This window comes from Haliotis rufescens, unplaced genomic scaffold, assembly GCF_023055435.1.
Source record: "Haliotis rufescens isolate VD_foot unplaced genomic scaffold, xgHalRufe1.0.p SCAF_72, whole genome shotgun sequence".
NCBI lineage: Eukaryota > Metazoa > Mollusca > Gastropoda > Lepetellida > Haliotidae > Haliotis > Haliotis rufescens.
This window is the reverse complement of record NW_025964364.1, coordinates 1,629,749-1,656,687: the sequence shown is the minus strand read 5'-3', so window position 1 is coordinate 1,656,687 and position 26,939 is coordinate 1,629,749. Positions and strand designations below refer to the sequence as shown.

Here is a 26,939-nt window from a genome sequence, read left to right as displayed (position 1 = left end):
TGGAGAATAATTGTCAAACACTACTGAATAGACCAACATTTGGAAAAGGAAACAAACATGACAGTTTAAATGCAGAAATATGAATCATGTACAAACATTAAGTACAATGTGTATTCCGAAATCAAAAGAGGGACAATTTCAAACAGAAAATTACAAATGACAATTTCATACAATCATATGAAAAGGCATATTATTTTAAATAGAAATTCTTGAGAAATATATACTTATATATCTTATCAGATATAAATACTGTATAGCATTACATTAGATCCATATCACAATGGAGGATTACCGACAATGGTTATATACAAGTTTCACATGACACACACCATATAACAAACAGCAAGCTATAACAATATATATAGTTCTGTACAAGTAGGTACTTAAAATATATATTCAAGCCGTCAGTGTTATCAATACTGATGAATGAAGGCATGATAGACATGCTTGTTTGTCCAGCATGGTATCTATGCTCAGTTCAGTCCCGCTATATACAGTTAAACTATCTACAACCATAGATATTGTCAGTCACTATGTAGAAATATATACATGTGTAATGTTCTGTACAAATCTCTTCACTAAAAAGATGAGAAGCGTCACAAATAAAATATACAACTAGAAGCCTAGAACAGCCAGGCTAAAGGAATCAATAGAATGACTAAATCATGCCTCACATCGGACCAACCACTCACTTGCCCCACACAGCCTTGGAACACTATCAGCTATTTGAGTATCACCCTGTCAATAACAGTCACCATCAAGGAAATATGTCATGACAAAAATCATAAATAGTGACAATCTCATTAAAATCAGATCTAAGTTCTCGCTACAGCTAAACAAAGATCTGAGGACATCCCATTACGGGTCACATCAGACCGAACTTGTGCGAACTTTGACCGACCAATGGAAGGACTGACAAGAAGTCGACATTAGCCAATCAGAAGGCAGCTTTCATGTGCTTTACGGCACTGATTTCAAATTGGCGACTACGCTTCGAACCATATTTTGACAAAATTCTCGATTAAAAAATTGAAACCTGAATGAAATGGCTAATAGATGGTCTAGATTGTATGGATTCATTCGTTAAACCCGTAACTATCGTTCGGAATACCCAAAGTTAAAGTTTTCGAGGTTGCATGATTAGAAATCACATTCCGACCGTCACTTTCATGATCTGGTAAGCGACACTGATTGGTCGGATGAAAGGTCGTTCTGACGTGAACCCTAATGGGATGTCCTCAGATCTTGGTTTAGCGGTAGCGAGAACTAAGATCTGATTTTAATGAGATTGAAATCAGTGGTACTGATGACAGGATAGTAGTATCAACTCTAATCCTCATTTACTACACTGTTTCAAAGTTCTTTCAATCAATCCTAACTGCACACAAATAACCCAAGATTTGGGAAATGGAAAACTAAATTAACAACAATTTTATACTGCTTTCTGATGGTTCAAAATCTCATATTTCCATAAAATTACACCTCAGAAATATATTCTTCATATGAACTGACAGGCTATACAAACATCAAATACTATAACAGATGTTCCTCAAGTATTCCGTCAGCGGAGAGTGCTGACAACTGCAGTGTTAAAGGCATGTGAGCATGGTGACAGTTGGTCCGATAACATAACAAGCAGGGTCACAGCATGTTGACCTGGACGGAGGGTGATCACAGACAGCAATGTAGATGACATAGGTTCAACATATCACAGTCGGGGGCATTTAAAATGCCAAAACATGAGACACAACGATCAGTGACAATCACAACATACCAAAAGGCAACAATATCTCTCTTATTTACTACTTGTTGCCAAATCAACATGCATCCTTTTCAACCTTAATTATTGAGAAACCTTTTGGTAAGTCATAATTCACAATGTATTCTCTGGTAATGCCTATCTTGAATTGATATATAAAATGATGTAAAACTTACAGAACTAGTGTAAACAAACTGATCAACATAAAATATGAAGTGAAACAAATCCTGCCTTTTAAAAAATCATTTATGATACAAAATGTACAAGTACTCTGCATGTTTGTAAAGATAAACTAGGCATACCCAGAGCATGCATGTGTTATCACTGTTGAGACCATGTGAGGATAATAAATAGACTATAATAAACATGTACAAGACCTGAGCAGGTCTGGTGACGAGATTGTTAAATAGTGAAATATGCACCATGATGGGAAATATACACACAAACACCTGACACAGACAGCAACGCCATGACACATCATCCAAGTATGTACAGAATCATCACTGGTTTCGAGAAATAGACCTGACTTCAGTTGATATATACACCATATCTACACTGACTAAATCATTTGGAAAACCAGGAGGTTAGTGGATCTATTTCTAAATATCGACACAAATTGAAATCAACATGGTATGTCCTGAAAGGTACATGTGCTTACTCTACTCAGAGAAACTGACAAAAAGATTATCTATCAAAATAAGATATCACTTTTCAAGAATGTGCAAGTAACTCTGATACACTAAATGTGTAAAAGCTAAACACACAGGCGGCAAAAACTACAACTGTTCTGCATCACTGACTGAACAACTAATGAATAAGCCAGATACTCCCAGAAGTAGAGTGCGTTCCGGCCCGGTGTGAGGGCTGGTACACTCTTCCTGGTTAGAAACCAAGGCAACTCCTTCCTCTAAGAGCGGTCCTCCACTTATTTCACAAGATATTATATTCAATATTTTTCCAAAATACCCAATAAAGAAGTTTGTTTCCAAATATATGAAAAAAAACTTAAGATCATGTAGAATTCAAACTTCAGTCCTCCATTTTGATTCCTTCCAACAAGTGTTATATCTTGTCAACAACTTCAAGCAACCATGATAATATGACTTGAAAATATAACATTCCCCCCCTAAATTCCCTAAATTAGTAAGTTGAATATCCAGTGCAACACAACAGTTTTTCTCTTCCTTTGGTATGAAGCAACAGACAAAGCCCTGGGTATCATCCTTGTCAATCGGCCCCTACAACACATCAACGTCTAAGGCTCAAGGTGTTATGACATGTCAATGACCTCCAACAATACACGAAATGCCTGACGCTGATTTTGGTGGTATGACTGGTCAATGATCTCCAACAATACACGAAATGTCTGACGCTGATGTTGGTGGTATGACTGGTCAATGACCTCCAACAATACACGAAATGTCTGACGCCGATGTTGGTGGTATGACTGGTCAATGACCTCCAACAATACACGAAATGTCCGATGCTGATGTTGGTGGTATGACTGGTCAATGACCTCCAACAATACACGAAATAACTGACGCAGATGTTGGTGCAATGACTGGTCAATGATCTCCAACAATACACGAAATGTCTGGCGCTGACAACAACACATGACATGACATGTCTGATGCTGACGCTGGTGTTATGACTGGTCAATGAGTTCCTGCAGCAGGTTCAGATGGCGTGTGCTGACGTTGGGGTCGGAGCTGGCCTTCTCAATGAGACTCTGGCCCATATGTTTATACAGGACAGACACCAGGGAGCCCATGGCCTGGCGCAGGTCGCTGCTGCCGCCGTGCAGGGCGCCGCTGCTGTTTTGCGCCCCCAGGAGATGCCAGAGCAGGGGCAGAACGTGGAGGATCACCTGCTTCTGCTTCTTGGAGTAAACTCGGTCAACAAGGTCTGTGGAAACAACAAGTCCCAGTGTAAACAATATAGTATGGACGTAGCTTATCTAGAGTCAACTTGGTCAACAAGGTCTGTGGAAACAACAAGTCCCAGTGTAAACAATATAGTATGGACGTAGCCTATCTAGAGTCAACTTGGTCAACAAGGTCTGTGGAAACAACAAGTTGGTTGGTTGGTTTGTTGTTTACCTCTGCACTCAGCAATATTCCAGCTATATGACGGTGGTCTGTAAATAATTGAGTCTGGACCAGACAATCCAGTGATTAATATCATGAGCATCGATCCACACAATTGGGATCGGTGACATGCATCAACCAAGTCATCTAGCCTGACCACCCGTTCCCGTTAGTCGCCTCTTATGACAAGCATAGTCGCCTGTTACGGCAAGCATGGGTTGCTGAAGACCAATTCTACAAGTCCCAGTGTAAACAATAGGGTACTTTAACATAGACTTATGACTGTTGTAGCTCTACAATCGCTTTGTTTAACGGGGCTTCTACAACTACAGGACAGAAAGAGATTTGTTAACTTAGTCCGAACGATAGGTAATTCAATTCCCCAGGGTATTATGACACTGGTATGACGCACAATCAAATGCTCTAGTCCTGATAAATCATTTTTTTCTCTCATGTAAGACTTATTAATTGAATGGACATACACAAGCACATGTTACGTGAGTTCACATGGATACCTACAGGCGACCTTGAGGACCATGTCGGGCTTGCTCCGTGCACTCACTGACTGGGCCTGGTTGGCGAACGGTTGGATTAACAAACTTGAATCTGTAACATACACAGTGTGAATAAGATAATCAGCATTAATACACACCCAAAAGTCTACAGCAAAAGTTGAAATGTTGGTGCTTTTTCCCATTCAGGGTCAATATTCTTGAAGAAGTTGATGAATTTCTAAAGCTACCAATCACATTGTCAAAGAAACATGAGCAAATGTTACTTTCTGTAATACTGTGGGAACACTGGTTATTTCGTGTGTGGCAAAAAGGTTTTATTTTTTCTCCACGACCAGCAAAAAATGAACCCAACCACTGACTTCCATGCATCACAGACAGGCACACTAAACACTGTGGACACCAAACGATGCTTCACATAATCTCAGAAGCAACAACAGGTACGAGGTCTGTACAGACAGTGCAGATTGACCTACCCATGTGTTCAATGAAGCACTCTAGGATGTCAGTCGCTGTGGTGTAGATTTCTCGATTCTTGGACGAAAGGTTGGGAGCGACGTTGCCGATGGCCATGTTGAGGACGCCGCTTAGCATGGAGTCCTTGAGCTGCGGGATCACCTGCAGCATCACCTGCAGCGCGTGCAGGTTCACCTTGCTGTTGGAGTCTTGCAGGCGCGGCAGGAACTTGTCAAATATCTGCAAGGAAAATGACAGGGTAACAAAGTGTCTTTTTTCAAATAATGCATTGCTTCAGTGGAAAAATAGCAAAAATTTCTCAACACATCTGTGAAGTGGTTTCATAGAGACTTTGTGTGAAACTGCTTGTAGTACGAAGGTTGAGAACATCATCAATTGAGATGAACTTAATGACAGTACATGGATGAGGGTATATGACCTTGACCTGTGAACATTGATGTGACCTTGACCTGTGAACATTGATGTGACCTGTGACCTGTGACCCATGACCAATGATCTTTATGAATCTGATGCATGATTGTTGGCCTTGACAACTGCCTTTCTCTCAGACAGTGTCTTATGGGCTAAGGGCAGCCATTGTTACAGCAGGCGTCCCCTGTAGTGCCGTTGATCAGCTCACCTTGACAAGTTGTGAGGACACAGCATTGGGGTTGGACTCCGTCATCTGTTGGAACTGTGTGATGCCTGCATGCCTCGTCTTCCAGTCGTTGGAACCCAGCTGGCCGATCATCTCCCGGATGTCGTCCATAGTGCCCTCGTCAGTGCGCACCGACTTCCGTTTTGGCTGTGGAGTGTTCACACTTTCAGCAGAGCTAATTGAAAAAACAACCCTTAGATATTCAAATGTAGGTATAGACATCCCATTCGCAAATAAATGCTGTATTTAGGATTCACAGAAAGCTGATTACACAAGAGCTCATAATTAACCCTTTCTTGCAGGACATATTCATCTGATAGTCATTAAAATGAAGAGACTATTTGACACAGAAAGAACATCACATGGATGAGTTCAATAGACTAGTATAACTGGTGAGAGATTATTAACATGAAGCCTTACAACAGGCTTCAACAATAACTTGCAGAAGTGTAATGGTTAATGGTGAGGCTCTCAGTGTTGTATTGTCAGTCTCACAACAGTTCGACATCAGTGCACAGTTGTGTTACTCCACTTGTGTGCCAGTCAGTGGGTTATAGATTAGTTCAGTCTTTGTGCATAATTTCATCATGGACCCCAAATCCTGCAGTGGAATATCCACAAGCCCAAAGTCATAACATACAAGAAGATCCCTCGAAAAGTTAAACTCTTCCAGTCCAGAGATTCAGCAGTGAGCAAAAGTAAGTATAGCATATCCAAATAATGATGACAAGAGGCCCCTCCCCGTGTCCTCCAATAGACAGTCCCAGTGCAGACACATGTGCAGGTAGTAATCCACACACTCCTGGTGGGGCTGTTATGTACATCACGCACGCCGGCAGGCACACATCACCACTGTCTCACCTGGAAATGGTGGTGAGAGTCGACATGCTCCGAGATGCCAGAGACATGCTGGTAGAGTATCGACCCAGTTGACTACCATACCTGCTAGCTGACCCGCCGCGCACTGATGACCCCGATCTCTGGGACCTTGCTGAAGACGTTTCACTGGGCGCGCCACCCAAACCCTGCAAGACATTAACAAAGTGATGAGTGTGAAGAAAACCCCTGTCATGAGTACTCACTCAGCAATGACACCCCCACTATGGCACTCTGACAATCAAATTTGTACCAAGAAAACTAGCGGTTGACAACTAGAACAACAATCCCCATGGCTACTTGGGTACAAGGGCAGTCATGTCACACATTGCAGCCACCAGGGCCTCGTTCCACAAAGCGCTCTTAGCACTAAGATGATCGTAACTCCCATACTCTTACATGGACTTACGGTAGTCGTAGCACTAGGTTCGCTTTGTAGAACGGATCCCTGATCCCCAGTAGTGAGGTCTCCGGACAAGCGTAGGGTACTTGGAACATTCTATGCCCTTGCTTACCCAACTTAACCATACAAAGAAATGAGCAGGAAATAAATAAAGACGTCTCCCACAAACCATCCTAGACAGTATTAGTGTCCCCTCTAGTTCCCACTTGTTTGAAAGCACTGGGCTAATGTTAATTACGGTAACAGAGATGAAAATTAACCAAGAATGTCTACCAGCACGAATACTGATAACATGTGGCAATACCGCCCAAAATGAAATTTGACTAGACCTTAGGATACTCTGTACATGAACAAGACTGGTCGGTCCAGCAGGCCATTGCTACTCTCCATCCCTGCGGTAATCTCTATGACAACGGAGATACATACCTTCTGCCGTAAATTGTCGACAACATCCTGCACACTGCGCAGTGTGTTGGCAGGGAGGTACTTGGTAAGCATCTTGTCGATGTCTTGATGAGACATGAGTTGATACAGGATCTTCTTGCCATAATACCTGGAGATCACACCCACACGATCAGATTTCAGGTCATCATATCAAACACAATCAATTTCAAAGTGACCTATTCAAAATGTAATTCATACCTTCTAGTCAGACACATGGTCAACTTCCAATAAACATTCAAACTCAACATGCGAAATGGGAACAGAGGCTGTGGGTTGAACAGATTTTCAGATCCCTTGTGAGTATAATGAAATGAGGTTTAACGTCACAGTCAAGATTGTTGCACTTTCATAAAGCCATGTGCATGAATGTGTGTGCTGCTTGTACTAGACCGGATCAGTGGCAGTTTCATAGTGCTAGCCCCTGAGATACTATGCCACAGTTTAACATGAATACCCCACTCAGACAGTATACTGACTGAGTCAACCAGTTCTTGTCTTATCCCTTTATGTCGAGTACAAATCTTTTGGTGTGACACAGCCAAGGATCAATGACACAGCCGAGGATCAATGACACAGCCGAGGATCAATGACACAGCCAAGATCAATGACACAGCCGAGGATCAAGGACACAGCCAAGGATCAATGACACAGCCGAGGATCAATGACACAGCCAAGATCAATGACACAGCCAAGGATCAATGACACAGCCAAGGATCAAGGACACAGCCAAGGATCAATGACACAGCCGAAGATAAATGACACAGCCGAGGATCAATGACACAGCCGAAGATCAATGACACAGCCAAGGATCAATGACACAGCCGAGGATCAAGGACACAGCCAAGGATCAATGACACAGCCGAGGATCAACGACACAGCCGAGGATCAATGACACAGCCGAGGATCAATGACAGCCAAGAATCAATGACACAGCCGAGGATCAATGACACAGCCGAGGATCAACGACACAGCCCAGGATCAACGACACAGCCAAGGATCAACGACACAGCCGAGGATGAATGACACAGCCGAGGATCAATGACACAGCCGAGGATCAATGACTCAGCCAAGGATCAACGACACAGCCGAGGATCAACGACACAGCCGAGGATCAATGACAGCCAAGAATCAATGACACAGCCAAGGATCAATGACACAGCCGAGGATCAACGACACAGCCGAGGATCAACGACACAGCCAAGGATCAACTACACAGCCGAGGATCAATGACACAGCCGAGGATCAATGACACAGCCGAGGATCAATGACACAGCCGAGGATCAACGACACAGCCGAGGATCAATGACACAGACACAGCCGAGGATCAACGACACAGCCGAGGATCAATGACACAGCCGAGGATCAACGACACAGCCGAGGATCAATGACACAGCCGAGGATCAATGACACAGCCGAGGATCAATGACACAGCTGAGGATCACACCATCACCCTAACACTCCCCAGGCTGACACTCTATCCACAACATGTAGCTAACTTAGTAAGCCGTATCTCAGTTTTGACAACACTGACAGCCTACCTTGTTTCCTGCGAGCTGTCGAGAGCAAACTGTGCAGCCGTCGGCAGAACTCTATCTGTGATGTCCTTGACACCGCTGAGGATCTTCCCAGGACCCATCTTCTCCACAAGAACCACAAGGCACTGAGCTGTTGTACGTCTAACAGCAGTGTTCTTATGACTGTAACAGCATTACCACATCTAAACTGGAAGGCTTACAACATTGTGAATGTATGTTATGTTAACACAATTCCAACCTGTAGACTTGGAAAGTAAACACAAAATCTAATCCTCTCCTAAAGCTTTGAAATAATAACTATAAAAAAAACAGCTGTGGTTTTCAATGAATGATACATTCTATCGATCACAAAAGCAAACTTTGTATCCTACAGGATTACTGACAATGCTAATAACTAGGTATTGATCACATTACTTATTTATCACGAAATTGCTGAATAATCCATTTCAATTAACCATTGTCAGTTTCGGTGCTATCAACACTGCCAATCTAAGGTACAACTCACGAAGCTCCACCCATGATGATAGCCAGGAGTGCTCGTGTTGCTGTGACGTTCTCCATCATGGCTTTCAGGGCTCTGTCCACATCTGTGCGGATGAAGTGGTTGCTCTCTCCAGACTTGGCCAGCAGGCATTTTGTCGTGTTGTCCAGGTCCTGATTTGAAATCGTCATTATCAACATTTACCAATTTTCCAAGTTCATCTTACATCTTACCAAGTACATCTTAACTGTACTTCCTTCTCATCTTCTCACGCCCACTGACATTACATATCCATATCTACCGGGCTTTCTTAAGGGTTAGGGCCCCTTTACAGTATTACGGGTATAAGGTTACTAGAGAAAAGTAAGTTTGAATTGTCATCAACATCACAAACCTGGTCCATCTGCCTCTTTAGATTGGAGAACATTTCAGCCAAACATGTGATGGCAAGTCTTGAAACCTGAGATCTCAGATTCTTCACCTGAAATTTAAAAAAAAACCAACTCAACAAAACACAAACATGAAGATGTTGATGGTTGGATAAGCTATGGCAGCGTCACAGTCACCACGGTCTACTGTACAGCAGTCAGGGAGTCCTGGGGTCCTTCAGCTATTAATGGTACTTCTAGGGATCCCTAAACCTTTACCTTTACAGCGTAAGGTAACAACAAGGACCCTTGACTTTGATGCTTAATTTCAAACACTGCTGACCCAGGCCCCGTGAAGATCCGGGGTAGAACAGATCTTCAGCAACCCATGCTTACCGTAATAAGCAACTATGCTTGTCGTAATAGGCGACTAACGGGATCGGGTGGTCAGGCTCACTGACTTGGTTGATGCATGTCATCAATCCCAATAGCGTGGATCGATGCTCATGATATTAATCACTGGATTGTCTGGTCCAGACCCGATTATTTACAGACTGCCGTCATAAAGCTGGAATATTGCTGTGTGCGGCATTAAACAACAAAGCAACCAACTCGGCCCTACCTCTGCTATGATGGCCAGTATGACTGTATGAAGCTGGCCGGAGAGTGTCTCAGGATGGTGGATGGTCAATCTGCGTAGCAAGTTAATAGCTTCCATCTTCACCTCCCTGCAACAACACCACACAGTGTGAAGAAACAAACCTCAGTGTAGTAACCAATCACATCAGGCTTCATGTTTTTTTATTAAACATATTTTATAGACCAAAAAGACAAAGGGATTGGGCACAAGTGCAGCACTTATTACCGCCTTCTCCAGTGTGTAACATTATCCCCAAAAAATAAGACTATACAATGGTGATTGACAAATGAAAGGAATGACAAGACTACTGCCTGAAAGTGCTCACCAGTCATCCTGGCCTATTTTCTTTAAAGCTTCACGGAGAGCACCATCAGCATCCCGAAACGGTTTCCAGTCCTCGGGGTTCTCGGACTTGGTCGTGGGGGAGTGGGATGTGGCTGACATCGGGTGACTAGACACTGGTTCGTTTACACTGGGAAGCACAAAACACAAGTTCCATATTCATATCAAGTATTTCATTCAAGATATGAAAGGCAATATGGTTTCAATCCAGTGAGGTATAAATCTGATCAAAATGACCTTATCTTCTACATTATCCACTGCTATTATCAATATGCAGATTCTCACGTTTTGATCTTTTTGCGTGGAGTTATGGCTGGTTGTGTGACTTTTGGCGGAGCAGCTCTTGTGGGGCTGCCAAGGTTGGTGGTCGAGTTGGAGCCCGAGCCAGATATAGTCAAGCCTGTAACACAAAAAATGAACCACTGTCAACATTAATCCCAGCCAATTAATCAAACGGCAAAAGACTCATTCTGAGATCTTCCTCAAGATCCCTGTTCACATTGACCTGTAATTGCAATGGTAACGCATATCCAGCTCTTGGTGCAGACAATCCTAAATACTATCTACTTCTAACATCACTCATATAGATGTATTACCATCGAGGCCGATGCTCTCCGAACTGCTGAGTCTCCGGAGCTTCTCCTGCTGTCGTTCTTTCTCCTTCCTCTCTTTTTCTCTTTGGCGTTCCTCCTTCTCCTGTCTTTTCTTCTCTTGTTCAAATTTCTTCAGTTCCACCTCTTCTCGTTGCTGCTGCTGCTTGGCAGCAATCTTCTCTCGGAATGTTTTCGTCATGCTGGCATTCAGGTCCTGAAATATACAACATGTCATGTCAATCTCAGACATGAGCTCATGACGAGCAGTAAACAAATAATACCCGTATTAATCAGACAGATAAAACATAACATGCATTAAATGCCACACAAACAGTCCAACAATCAAATTCAAATGGAAACGTTACATGCTCTTGAAACCATTTCTAGGACGCGCTGACCAAGTCTGCCTGCTCCCACTCCCTACCTTGATGGTCCAGACATCAGTTAAACCCCTACGCTGCCCCCATTAGTAACAGCTGATTAGCTGTCCTTCCATGTCCATCACAACATGTCAAGTGTGCCTCACAGTGATAAGCGTCAATTTCCTCAGCGTCCATTAAATCTTGCAATATGCTTCCGGCTATTTGTATCGTAGGTATAGAAACAGGCACAACAAAACTTTTCATCAATTTGTCAATTAAATAAAAGAAATGGATCAATAGCAGAGGCTATATTCATCACCAGGCAGAAACACTCGTGCGTCAATAACCGCCATTGATCCGACATGCATCGAAGACAGTTTTTAAGATCAATGCTATTAGCAAGTTACGGTACCATTTTCATACATCTTTACCCAGAGGATATGGATTAGGGGAGGAGACAATAACCTTCAAAGAGATTCTATAGATAGTCGGAGCAGATTAATTCCAAAAGTATTGATTGGGAATCAAAATTGGAATCACAATGGTGATTCTGAACAGATATCACAGCAGACTTCCCAATATTGTGTCAACACTCATTACAATGGCTGTTCAAGCGTGCTGATCCAGTGATGGTCATGTCTAGATACACATCCCTGTCCTTGGGCTGCCGACTATTGGCTCTAGTGTAGGCTGCCTTCTTGTCATGGTGGCAAGCTCTAGTGTAGGCTGCCTTCTTGTCATGGTGGCAAGCTCTAGAGTAGGCTGCCTTCTTGTCATGGTGGCAAGCTCTAGAGTAGGCTGCCTTCTTGTCATGGTGGCAAGCTCTAGAGTAGGCTGCCTTCTTGTCATGGTGGCAAGCTCTAGAGTAGGCTGCCTTCTTGTCATGGTGGCAAGCTCTCATGTAGGCTGCCTTCTTGTCATGGTGGCAAGCTCTAGTGTAGGCTGCCTTCTTGTCATGGTGGCAAGCTCTAGAGTAGGCTGCCTTCTTGTCATGGTGGCAAGGTCTAGTGTGGGCTGCCTTCTTGTCATGGTGGCAAGCTCTCATGTAGGCTGCCTTCTTGTCATGGTGGCAAGCTCTAGTGTAGGCTGCCTTCTTGTCATGGTGGCAAGCTCTAGTGTAGGCTGCCTTCTTGCCATCGTGGCAAGCTCTAGTGTAGGCTGCCTTCTTGTCATGGTGGCAAGCTCTAGTGTAGGCAGCCTTCTTGTCATGGTGGCAAGCTCTAGAGTAGGCTGCCTTCTTGTCATGGTGGCAAGCTCTCATGTAGGCTGCCTTCTTGTCATGGTGGCAAGCTCTAGTGTGGGCTGCCTTCTTGTCATGGTGGCAAGCTCTAGTGTGGGCTGCCTTCTTGTCATGGTGGCAAGCTCTAGAGTAGGCTGCCTTCTTGTCATGGTGGCAAGCTCTCATGTAGGCTGCCTTCTTGTCATGGTGGCAAGCTCTAGTGTGGGCTGCCTTCTTGTCATGGTGGCAAGCTCTAGTGTGGGCTGCCTTCTTGTCATGGTGGCAAGCTCTAGTGTGGGCTGCCTTCTTGTCATGGTGGCAAGCTCTAGTGTGGGCTGCCTTCTTGTCATAGTGGCAAGCTCTAGTGTAGGCTGCCTTCTTGTCATGGTGGCAAGTGCTACTGTGGGCTGCCTTCTTGTCATGGTGGCAAGTGCTAGTGTGGGCTGCCTTCTTGTCATGGTGGCAAGCTCTAGTGTAGGCTGCCTTCTTGTCATGGTGGCAAGCTCTAGTGTGGGCTGCCTTCTTGTCATGGTGGCAAGCTCTCATGTAGGCTGCCTTCTTGTCATGGTGGCAAGCTCTAGTGTAGGCTGCCTTCTTGTCATGGTGGCAAGCTCTAGTGTGGGCTGCCTTTTTGTCATGGTGGCAAGGAAGCAATAAAGAATACATAAAAAAAATTGTCACTTTAATATGTAAGGTAATTATCATTTCCACAAGAGACAAAGTCTAGCACTATGAGTATGAATATTATAAATTAATCAAATGTCCTATGTTTCATGCCTAATTTTGAAAACTTGTTATAAATCAATAATATCCAACACATATAGTCAAAAACAATTTAAGAACCTAAAGAGAAAACGAGATTTACTATTGACTTTAGTTATTAGCCAGTAAATCACTTCTGACCAAAAAGTCCTTTCAAAATGTTCCTTCCAGATCAACTCCGTCAAAACAAAACAAACTAATTGTGATGGCCTTAATACAGTGACAGTCCTATTGAATCAGAAAGATCACATCCCATATCAGCTGTTTGGTGTAGTTAATAAACTGATGAGGATCTGGAAAAGAACACAATGCCTGTCGCCATGACAGCCAGTCAATAAGATCGGCATCAAAACAGATTTTATTTTGTGACAATTGATGTAGAAAGAAAGCCCTCTGTCGAGGTGCAGTGACAGAGGAAAACAGGTTCCACCCTTTGTGCTGAAATACACTTGTACAGAAATAGGACACTGGAGGATGATATTGATCCCAACTGGCTGTACCCGGTATTGACATGTCGTTGAAATATACAACTGCTGGTATTTGTACGGTTCATTTTCTCCCAAACTGTCTCAATTGTCTAGACATTGTGCCAAAGTTTGAACAGTGGTACACAGGAGAAACAAACGTCCACAAGAATAGATGTCTGACATGCCCTGCCCATACATCCACTCCATACTGGAACATATCCATCCTATCCTATATTGAGTGCAAGTGTGTCATGACAACAATAAGTTATATATCATTGATTATGGTGAGGTGAACTTGGGTTTAACGTTGAGTCCAAGATTATTGCACTTATATAGCGACGTGCATGCACGTGTGTTAGTGTGTGTTAGTGTGTGTTAGTGTGTGTGTTAGTGTGTGTGTGTGTGTGTGTGTTTGTTTGTGTCTGCTTGTACTAGTCCGGACTGATGCCGATTTATAGTGCTAGCCCACTGAGATACCATGCCGCAGTTTAACATGAATATCCCACTCAGACACAGTATACTGACTCCGAGCCGACCAGTCCTTGTTTTAACCCCTTAATGCCAAGCGCCAGACAGGGTAACAACAAGTACAATCTTTTAACGTCTTTTGGAATGACGCGGCCGGGGATCAAACCCCGTACCTTCCGCTCTCCGGGCGGACGCTCTACCTCTAGACCACGGAGGCGGTCCTCATTGATTATGGAACAATAAGTGAAATGAATATGTTCGATGAGACAGCCCCTGGGTGGATGCAGACTTTTGATTTCTATCAGCAGTTTTTTCAGAAGTCACAAACAAATTCTTTTAAAAAGCCATACCGTATTCGACGTAATAAGCGCCCAGGTCGCTTTCAAAATTAGAAATAGGGGGCTCTTAATGGAATAAAATTTTGGTGAAAAAAAAACAGTTGAAAGATCGTAAACTTCGTGGTTTGCTAACAGCCTGAAATGATATAAAAGAAAAGTATGTGCGTATTATACACGACAGATATATTTTTCCAGAATTTAATTGCCCATAATTAAGGGTGCATATAACACACGAGTGCATATTATACACAAATAAATAAGTCTTGTATACATTAATCAATCGGAAGGGGTGCTAATTGGGATTGTTCACTTGCCAATATATTAGCAAATATCGCCATGGGCGCTTATTAGAGCGGGCGCTTATTACGTCCAATACGGTAACAAGCAATCTTTAACCACTGTCACGCATGACAACATATAATATGCAAGAATCAGCTGTCAGGTGAGGATTGGTTGATGACAGTGTCTACTGATTGCTGAAGCAAGAATTTTGGAAAAGCTACTGCAAATTTAAGAAAACTAGGACAAGAAGACATAATTTGTCTAAATTGGCAAAGTAAGTAGAATTGTTGAAATAAAAGAGAAGGGAGACACATGCTTTCCATGTACATAGTATCTTATTACTTTCAACAATTTAAATTCACTCAAGGAAATGACACAGCTGACAGCACTACTTGGACAACAGAGATGACACTAACCTCATCCATATCCTCTTCAAAGCCCAGGTCAGCCTCATTCTGCCTCACCCCGACCCCGACAACCCCGTTAGGTACAGCCTTGGGATCCCCTCCCGTTAGCCGGCGGTCAAGTCGGTCCCGAGACTGCATCCCGCTCACTGGGTACTCCGTGGTAGCAGGTGGCTGGTCAAACATCCCTACAATACAGGTCATTAAAAATCACTTTACTAGACTAAGAAATCACATAAATGGAAAATGTCAGTGAAATTCTCATTTAATCAATCACGGATTATGTGTTATGCATATTTCATTGATTAAATGCCACATTGGTGTGTTAGATAATGATATTCCATGAGATACCTTTGTAAATCCATATCGGCTGCAAAACTTTCAATTACCATCAACATGATAAAAGGGCGGCTATGTGCTCATAAAATTTCTCGGCTCATCTAGAGCCTTTCCAACAAATGCTCATAATATGCTGTCTGGAATGGCTCCTATCCTGTTGTTGTAGCACCATACTGACATACCTACATATGGTACCTACATATTGACATACCTACATATTGACATACCTACATATGGTACCTATATATTGACATACCTACATATTGACATACCTACATATGGTACCTACATATTGACATACCTACATATTGACGTACCTACATATGGTACCTATATATTGACATACCTACATATTGACATACCTACATATGGTACCTACATATTGACATACCTACATATTGACATACCTACATATGGTACCAACATATTGACATACCTACATATTGACATACCTACATATGGTACCTACATATTGACATACCTACATATTGACATACCTACATATGGTACCTACATATTGACATACCTACATATTGACATACCTACATATGGTACCAACATATTGACATACCTACATATTGACATACCTACATATGGTACCTACATATTGACATACCTACATATTGACATACCTACATATGGTACCTACATATTGACATACCTACATATGGTACCTACATATTGACATACCTACATATTGACATACCTACATATGGTACCTACATATTGACATACCTACATATTCACATACCTACATATGGTACCTACATATTGACATACCTACATATGGTACCTACATATTGACATACCTACACAAGGTAACTACATATTGACATACCTACATATGGTACCTACATATTGACATACCTAAATATTGACATACCTACATATGGTACCTACATATTGACATACCTACATATTGACATACCTACATAAAGTAACTACATATTGACATACCTACATATGGTACCTATATATTGACATACCTACATATGGTACCTACATATTGACATACCTACATATTGACATACCTACATAAGGTAACTACATATTGACATACCTACATATGGTACCTACATATTGACATACCTTAATATTTACATACCTACACATTGTACCTACATATTGACATACCAACATATGGTACCTACATATTGACATACCTACATATTGACGTACCTACATATGGTACCCACATATTGACATACCTACATATGGTACCTACATATTGACGTACCTACATATGGTACCTACATACTGACGTACCTACAAATTGACATACCTACATATGGTACCCACATATTGACATACCTACATATTGACATACCTACATATGGTACCTACATACTGACATACCTACATATGGTACCTACATATTGGCATACCTACATATGGTACCCACATATTGACATACCTACATATGGTACCTACATATTGACATACCCACATATGGTACCTACATATTGACATACCTACATATGGTACCTACGTACTGACATACCTACATACTGACATACCTACATACTGACATACATATTGACATACCTACATATGGTACCTACATACTGACATACCTACATACTGCACTGAGTGGCTACACATACGCAGGCGCCAGAGCCTAGCTCTGAGGTCATGATGTCCGCATGACAAGTCATGTGTTAGTGACGTGTCGAAACAATAAACCACATCCTGTCAAAGATCAATAAAGCTGACAAAACACCTTCTAAATTTACACATGCTAATACTCCATCAAAAGAAGAACCCTTTTACATCATTGATTTAAACAAATAATGGGAGATAAATTATTTATTTTCTTTTTCAAAATTTTCAATTACAATCTTAAGTCAATTTTGAAAATATTGACAAAAAAACTTATTATTACTATAACATTTCAATTGTTACGACTAAGCACCATGAACATCATCTCAATAGTTTTGTTGCAGCTTCATCAATACTTTGATAAGATTCAAGAATTGCACAGTGATGAAAGAAGTGGAAGGAATTGTTGAAAAGTTTGTTTAGGACGAACTCAAATCATCAAAACCCTTGAAAGAGAATTCTTCCAAGGTTTGAGACTAGGCAGATGAAACTGGCATACCACAGATGAGGCTGATTCCAAAAAACACTTACAGGCGTTCTCACCAAACATTTAGGAAACATTGACACCATGGGAAGGCCTGCTCTGCTACACTGAGGTGGGAATAGATCTTATGCAGACTGTGTTACGGTTGGTGGTTGTGATTATATTTGACACAAAACACAACTTATTGCCTCAGACTTAATTCTGTTCCCTGATCAATTAATAAAGTAACATAATTTTTTGTTTAATCAAACAAAAAACTAAAACATGGTTGTGATTCCCCCAAAGTTGAAACAGGACAAAGTACAATAATCAAAACTAATCATGAAAATCAAAGGGTTCTTGTCAATACCCGAAATATAAATATATATTTTTAGAGACCCAAGATTAAACTTCCACAGCTAGATGCATCCAGGACCTATGCTTCTAACACTGAACTGCCCAAATCAAAACTAAACAATGTTCCAGCACTTTTACTGAAGAAAAGATCCAAGGAAGGTTTTATCAACTTTTTGCGTTGATAAAGATCATAATCTTAATAAAAAAAACAACAGCATCAAATATCCAAACAGTTTCAAGTGTAAGCACAATAGAAACTCCCTCTCCCACAGACAACATACCCTTTCCGAAGAGGGCGATATGTTCCTGGCTCGGTGTCTTATCATCGTCGATTTCAATGGCGCCATAGGAGTGCAGTGATGTCATACCAAGTGGGGAGAGAGTGGAACCTGCAACCAGACGGACAGCCTGACCACAGGGGATGTGCAAGTGACCGGTGAGGGGGGACATGACGTGACAGTGACAGCTACTGTTACCATGGTTACACTAGGGACGTGAAGTGGTGAGTGGGCTTATTCAACAACACTAGACTGAAGTTGAAAATTTGAACAAATCTGCATTATTCAAAAGGGCTGAAATTGAACAGAATTGTGAAATAGGAGATAGTGTTAAGAGAGACATAAGTTAGAGGACACACACATCAAACTGTCACGCCATTAACACATCAAATGGACTCAAATCAGTTAGAGTGAAACAGGTCATGGTTGTGCTTATTCCCTACTTTACATCAATCAAAATGTCAAAGAGCTTTATTAACATTAACATCAGACACAATTTCAAAACAGAAAACAAATTATTGGCAACTAAAAATATTTCAGAAAATACTTGTTATTGAAAACGTAGGAAAAATGTATAACACTGGAACCAACAAAGGTCAATACATTTGAAATCCACAAATACAAAGTAACATACTTTATTGTAATGAAAGAAAAAGAAACACATATAAAATTCTTTACGATCTTCAAACAGGTATGATACGAAATCAAACAAATCCTTAGTACTAGAAAGTCAACTATAAGCATAGTCAATAATATTCACATACAAAATAAACAACCAACAGATAAAATGTGAGATTAGTCTGCAGGAGTGGTGGGGGGAGGTGAGAATGCAATACTTATGGTGGAACAGCAAGCAACAAACACAAAGTCTACCAACAGCAGACACAAAAACACAGTCCGCCAACAGCAGACACAATAGACACAATGTCTACCAACAGCAGACAACACACGATCTCCTACCTTTGGTGACCCTGCGCCGATCCCTGGCTGCCTTATTGTTGACTGTGCCCAATGGCCGACTGTCCGTAGAAGAGGAATCGTCGTTGTATCCTTTCCCAACGACCTGCACGTCCGAGTTGCGATTTTCTCGGAACGTCACCCCACTTGCAGGGTTATAATTTTGGCTAATATTGCTGCTACTTCCCTCGATATCAAATCCATCTCCGTTCTTCTTGCGGACAGAGTTGTTGCGTGCAAGCTTTGGTTTCGATTCAAATGGGGAATTTTTCCTGAAAAGATACATAACAGGTAAAACAATTAATCATGTCTATACTGAAACTGTGTTTGAATTGAAGCATGGTCGTCAGGGTGTTCATTTCAGAACCTGATTGATCAATATTTGATAGACAGGGAGCCTGGATACAAATACTTTAGGACCAAACCTCATGGACCCCAGGACCCACCCTCACTTTCAAACACTGCTGAAATAATACGACAATCTCGGACCTTGATAAACTGGCTGTCAGTTGTAGGTAGTGCCATAATTGCTGACTCGACACAAGATTTAAGATTTAAGATTCAATCCTAAAGATTAATAGAACAAAATTAAATATAATTACATAATTAATATTAAATAATAAGAAATTAAAAAGAACTACCATCTATTCATACATGAAGAGTTTGAATTTTACAATAAGAAATCTCTACAAATCATGGCTTGACGTGTAAAAACATTACCACATCTATTGGTTTCTTGTGTAAACCACCCTTACCCCTTTTTCCTATTTTCCTCATCCTTCTGTGACATAGTGCTGAATATACCACTCTCCTCATTGTTATCCGAGAATGGCGGTGACGAGTTGAGACTCTGGCGACTGCTCTGTTTCTCCAGTCGTTCTGCCTTCTTCTTCGACGCACTGTTCCGTATCTGACGCAGCGAGCTCTGCATCTGGTTAATAGAAATTTTCAAATTTTCAAATATCTCCTAGACATCTATTCTACTTTCAAATAGTCCTTATTTCAATACCCCCTTGACAACCCATTTGTTCAACACATACAGACATAGATCAATATTAATTATGTGAAGAGTTGTCTCCCTTTATAAGAAAAAAATTCACCCTGGTAATATATATAAGCAATATATTTGTAGCCAATATGAATCTTCATAAAATCAAATCTCATATTTCACTTGGAACTTAAGTTATTAATATTCTATGAACATTTGCACTTGTTTACCTCAAATATGAACATGTAACAAATGAAGACATTATTTTCCAAATTTAGCACTGTCCTTCAAAACAGGCACTGCATATTATCCTGCTCAGCATCCACTTAGCTAATGAAACAGCCAGCAATAGAAAACCCTGACTGTACTCCTAGTTATCTCCCTTACCTCCTGTCCGCCCACATCATCAAGCGATGCAGCGTAGGCGCTGTCACTGTCATCATCCCTGATGTTGGAGTAGGATGGTGAAGATGAAGTGTTGATGGGGGGAACTTTGGGGGATTTGCGTCTAGTTGCTGACCCTCGTGCTAGTGTTGGTTTAAGGAAGATTGGTGTCTCGTCTTCATCTGGAATCACGCAGTTACCTTGTGTTATTTTCAGATCTCATACATTTGACAAAATGTCTACCAACAAGCATAAGATCTAACGTATATAAATAACTACAACTGTAAATGATTACCAACTGGTTTAGAAATTAAAAAGAACTACCAATAAAGTTTTTTGATTCAGAAAAGTACAATTTTATCATAACATTATTTCAAGCATTAAAATGCCTTTAATTTCTTCCTGATATGAATTTTAAATTGTGTTTGGATGATGTAGGTGCAGGTGGAGTTAGTGGCGTACCTGTGCGGGAGTCGTCGCCAGTCACTGACCCCTGGTCAGCTGTCAATCAAAACATCACACATGTTAGGTCAACCACACCACACAAAGTGCACAGGCTTTTAACATATTGCTATATAAATATAAATGTATACATAAACTCATGTTTTTTTCACAAATAACAAATGGTTGCAGTATAGTTAAAAACATACTTTTATAGTTAAAAACAAGGGCATACTGAGCTACCAGCGATGTTCATGATTTGATGATAATAGAATACTTCTGAAAGGAGCCCTGGACTTTTATATAAATTCTGAAGACTGATTATTGTACATATATATGTTCATGGTTATTCTGTTTATATGGTCATGATTATTGTACCAGAATAATAACAGCAAACTGATAAAAACTTCAGAGACAATTTGTTAACGCAAAGTCCCATCAACTTGACATAACATTTAAGACAATTTAACTTTATGCTTATCACATAGTCCTTAATCACACTATCGTCTTTCAGTAATCAACTTGCCCAAACCATAGAGACTACTAGACGTACTTCAAGTTGATGACTGTAACTTTTTAACTGAATGTACATCGTCATCAATGTACAGAAATAGGAGTCAGCTATTGAGAAATTGGAAACAGACAACAGCAAGCACAAACAAATGTAACAACACTTCTTAAGAACGCAGGTCACGTCACACAGCAAAGCATGCAGATAGGTGTTGCCAATTGTAACATTGAGACATATATCTAGTGTCAGATTTCAAGATACTTGTACATTTCATGTCCAGCAATACATTTGAGGAGCCAAATCGGGTGTATAAAGTCATCAGATAACCCCATGGTTGACATCATTTCCCACACTGTAATGTACTCAACCCTTGTAAACCACACTTGCCAGTACTGAAATACACAAATATCTCCTTAATAGATTATTGATAGAGGAACATATCACACACAATGATATTGACATGGTACATCTGTAGGGGACCTGCTAGATCAACACCGACCACTCTGTGGGCTGTAAATTACCTAGAAACGCTAACTACAACAAACACCTCTCCCCTGTAACTTGGGTGTTCATTTCACCCCGAGGGGCAGGCACAGTGCAATAGACGCCACTCACACCCTGAACCGACTTCCTCGGTACACACTGTCTCTACTCCTACTTTCCCATTTCAAACATCAGCGGGACACTTTAATGGATACTCATTTACACCAGGAATTAAATATGATATTGCATAATGGGAGGGGGGGTTGCTGGTTTCGGCTGAAACTTATGTGACTGCCCAAACCATAGAACAGAAATAACACTGGAGAACGTCACTAACCCAACTGGAGCGGTCACATAAGTCACAATGAGATTTAGGATCATTCTTTATCACGCTGATCTAATTCAAAGATAAAGCTCCTGATATATAAAACCTTATCTTACTAACCAAAGGATATTACTGTATCAATTTCTCATAATTTCAGCCCCTGTGAGTGACCTAATTTGTTGTAATATGTAATCTGGCCCACTTGAGATATACACAACGTTAGTGTCCTCCTGGCCGCTCGTAAACTCCACTTGAGAGACCAGTGGGGTAGGGGGTGGGATGGGTGGGGAATGATTGCAGATACAGTGTGGAGAGCAATTCATAAATTTAATGTACTGTCATAAACAACAGCTCAAGCAGCCATGTAAAATTTTATTGCACATATATTTTACTATGCCCCAAACATAAAAAAAAGACAACATACTTTATTTAAATTACAGCAATATAGGATCCTTGATGACTGAATTTTTACATGGGAGTCATAAAAGATGTATTTTGAAATGAAATATTTAAAGAAATTTAAATTCTATTACCCTAATTTAGCATGCAGCCTGGTCCAGTACGCAACAATGACATCAACAGACAACAAACTCTGGCACAATGACAATCTAACATAAAGCACATAACATTTCAGCAGTGTCTCAAAGCCAAGTGGCAGTGTACGTCATATAATGATATAGCGTCTTGTGTATTCATCAACAAGACAAGGAAGAGGCATCTCTTCTGCCATGTCACACAAGTGTCTAGTCATGCATTTACTGTTCACATATTGATCACATAAGACCTTTTGTTATATACTTGCATCAGGGACTACACAAAACATGAACATTGCTTCTTTGTTTGTGTACAGATACTGCTTATAAATAGTGGCCAGGTAAGCAACAGTAAATCGATGCAGTAGGGCCAAGATACGCCATGATGCAATGACATATCGGAGCAATATGGCCCAGGTAATTAAGGGATAAAAAACATACCCATGCAGTATGGGCCCAAATACCGATGGATGCAATGACACATCAATGCAGCAGGGACCCCAGGTGTGCAGGGATGCAATCACACATCGATGCAGTAGGGCCCAGGTGTGCAGGGATGCAATGACATATTGATGCAGTAGGGCCCAGGTGTGCAGGGATGCAATCACACATTGATGCAGTAGGGCCCAGGTGTGCAGGGATGCAATCACACATTGATGCAATGACATATTGATGCAGTAGGGCCCAGGTGTGCAGGAATGCAATGACACATCGATGCAGTAGGGCCCAGGTGTGCAGAGATGCAATCACACATTGATGCAGTAGGGCCCAGGTGTGCAGGGATGCAATCACACATTGATGCAGTAGGGCCCAGGTGTGCAGGGATGCAATCACACATTGATGCAGTAGGGCCCAGGTGTGCAGGGATGCAATCACACATCGATGCAGCAGGGCCCAGGTGTGCAGGGATGCAATCACACATCAATGCAGTAGGGCCCAGGTGTGCAGGGATGCAATCACACATTGATGCAGTAGGGCCCAGGTGTGCAGGGATGCAATCACACATTGATGCAGTAGGGCCCCGATGTGCAGGGATGCAATGACACATCGATGCAGTAGGGCCCAGGTGTGCGGGATGCAATGACACATCGATGCAGTAGGGCCCAGGTGTGCAGGGATGCAATCACACATTGATGCAGTAGGGCCCAGGTGTGCAGGGATGCAAAGACACATCGATGCAGTAGGGCCCAGGTGTGCAGAGATGCAATGACACATCGATGCAGTAGGGCCCAGGTGTGCAGGGATGCAATGACACATTGATGCAGTAGATGCAGTAGATGCAGTAGACGTGCAGAGCCAATTTCTAGGTACCCAAAAGAAATGTGTGGTGACACAGAACAAGATGGCTCGTAAACTCAAGTCAGGTGGGTAAGTAGGGGATGCCATAATTCATTTACGATAACCATATTATTACTCATACACAAGAGATTTACGATCATACTTGGAAGTCCTATAACAATACACAAAGAGCACAAGCTTCATATGCTGGCTTCATCATTTTACTGCTATTATCTCAAATAAACACATGATATTACCTGACTTATTTCACCCTAAGAGTGTCCTCTCATTCACCCCGAATAAACTGGCAACCAATGAGTTCCAGAACAACATCCATGTCTGAGTACAGAACTTGGAACAATTCTTCAACAAGTAACTTAAGCTCAGGAAAATTGACAATAACCATAACTTCGTTCTGGGAATGAGTCCTTAAGCACTCAACCCCTTTCAGAACCTGTTAAAACAATTAGGCAAAGTGTAACACTCCTATTTTTCTGCCCTTCAGCAACATCTTCACCTACTGCTCCCTGCAAACAGCACACATGTCACGGCAGCTAATTAAAGTTGAACCATCTTTGCAATCACTCTCTCCTGTTCGTGGAAGCCCAGAGGAACAGCCATCCTGAATCTGCTGCACTGTACCATCAATTACAGCAATAATTGATAGGGAACAACACTTCTTCTTCAACATATTGAAGGTTCTGTGACCCTCTTCACTGTAGGCCTTCAACACTGCCAGACAAGCCCTGGGGCACTTAATCTTCGAACATTCACCATGGCCCACGCTTAGTATTTTGTCTTCACTTGTTTAAATCCATCATGAAGTCATTATGATCTGTGCTACTTCATAAAATACTTCTCACAAACTCAACGGCAATTTTTGTAACTAAAGGAAAAACGACCTGATGAGACATAGCAAGCAAACATAGACACACAATACTGAGACACCATGCCGCAGTTCAACATGGATAACTCAAACACATTAGACGGACTCCTTCCTGACCAGTCATCTTATCCTCTTAATGCATCAGGCAGGCAACAGCAAGTACCACATTCAATGTTTTCTGGTATGATGCGAACGCGGATTGAATCGTCAACCTTCCACTCTCCAGGCAGACACTTAATCCACTAGACCATTTAGGCCATTCCCATGGCAATGATAGCTTTCAGTAAGGTGAGCTAGCAATCTGATGTCTTTAATTTATCTTATTTTTTACTTAACAAGGATTATTCACAAAATAATCCATGTACCAAGAATTCAACTAATAAATTCTCATTGCAATCTACGAACATTGCCAGTCAATCTCCACCAAAAACTCTGATTGTTATTCTAACACTCATAATACTTAGACACACTGCGAATAAACAGTGCAAGTAATCACAATTTACTTAAATACTTTGAACAGACATGTGAGACCTTCACTAAACGTCGCCTACACAAACAAGCCGGCTGAAGTAAGTGTAAAACGTCCGGATTAGCTCCACTCTATGTGAGATCCCTGTACTATCTCCAGCTAAGCAACTCCAGATCACTTCTACAATATAGCCAGGTGACACTGAGTTTGGGTGGGACGCTAGAATATCATGCTGACTAAAAAACCACCAATATCAGACTTTGTGATCAGTTAACCAGTTGATAAGCCATTGTCATAGGAATAATGGTTTATCTGGGTTAAGTCTGGTATGTTATGTTATGGAGACATCACAACAGGCCTGTCAGGGTAACTTCTTGTTGAATGTGTTCAACTGTTGCAAACTTCTATCAGCGTCATGTGACTGTGAAATCATAGGATCAGTCTTTATCAGAGTGAAGGTAGCACTAGTGTCTTTGTCTAAAAAAAGTCTAACCGAACAGAAGGGCATACAGTTGGCTGATAAATCTGACATTACTCCAGCCATATCACAGAGGGGGCAATTAACAGCTTCACACATTGGGGAAACAAATGGGGATCAAACCCAGATCTTCAGCATCGTGTTCCAATGTTTTAAACATTTTCAAAAGAAAAAAAAGGTACTATAATTAGCCATGCTTACTAAAGTCATAGAATTGTTTCCAAAGACATGGTTCAGGCTTATGTCAAATTTATCCGGTCAGAATTTTGCTTCTGTTCTACGATGAACCCAAAGAAGTACAAAGCGCGACAGAGCTTTGTTTCACTTTCAACAATATTCCTGCAAGATTACCATGGGAGAACCCAACAAGTGTTCACACATTACATGTGAAACAGACTCACATATTGTACCCACATGTGAAATTGTACTCACATGTGAAACAGGCTCTCACACATTGTACCCACATGTGAAATTGTACTCACATGTCAAACAGACTCTCACACATTGTACCCACATGTGAAATTGTACTCACATGTGAAACAGGCTCTCACACATTGTACTCACATGTGAAATTGTACTCACATGTGAAACAGGCTCTCACACATTGTACTCACATGTGAAACAGGCTCTCACACATTTTACCCACATGTGAAACAGGCTCTCACACATTGTACTCACAAGTGAAACAGGCCCTCACACATTGCACCCACATGT

At 41.5% G+C, this 26,939-nt stretch overlaps 1 protein-coding gene across 5 annotated transcripts in view; it reads right to left on the bottom strand.

Moving 5' to 3' along the window:
* Positions 1-1,170: 1,170 nt before the first annotated feature.
* LOC124116808 (TOG array regulator of axonemal microtubules protein 1-like) overlaps positions 1,171-26,939 on the bottom strand; it is a 75,186-nt gene continuing 49,417 nt past the window's right edge. For 3 of the 5 annotated variants that reach the window (XM_046478322.2, XM_046478324.2, XM_046478326.2), the window contains 19 exons: positions 21,284-21,322; positions 20,825-21,003; positions 20,205-20,380; positions 19,453-19,721; positions 18,496-18,603; positions 15,469-15,644; positions 11,158-11,368; positions 10,847-10,961; positions 10,545-10,691; positions 10,202-10,307; positions 9,606-9,692; positions 9,236-9,384; positions 8,734-8,892; positions 7,178-7,304; positions 6,415-6,497; positions 5,455-5,647; positions 4,835-5,054; positions 4,366-4,452; positions 1,171-3,664 (listed from right to left, as the gene is read on the bottom strand). In XM_046478322.2, coding sequence (XP_046334278.2) covers positions 3,405-3,664; positions 4,366-4,452; positions 4,835-5,054; positions 5,455-5,647; positions 6,415-6,497; positions 7,178-7,304; positions 8,734-8,892; positions 9,236-9,384; positions 9,606-9,692; positions 10,202-10,307; positions 10,545-10,691; positions 10,847-10,961; positions 11,158-11,368; positions 15,469-15,644; positions 18,496-18,603; positions 19,453-19,721; positions 20,205-20,380; positions 20,825-21,003; positions 21,284-21,322 — 2,891 coding nt within the window. In that variant the 3' untranslated portion in view covers positions 1,171-3,404. The remainder of the gene's footprint in view (positions 3,665-4,365; positions 4,453-4,834; positions 5,055-5,454; positions 5,648-6,414; positions 6,498-7,177; positions 7,305-8,733; positions 8,893-9,235; positions 9,385-9,605; positions 9,693-10,201; positions 10,308-10,544; positions 10,692-10,846; positions 10,962-11,157; positions 11,369-15,468; positions 15,645-18,495; positions 18,604-19,452; positions 19,722-20,204; positions 20,381-20,824; positions 21,004-21,283; positions 21,323-26,939) is intronic. The other 2 variants (XM_046478325.2, XM_046478323.2) reach the window with 2 other exon arrangements.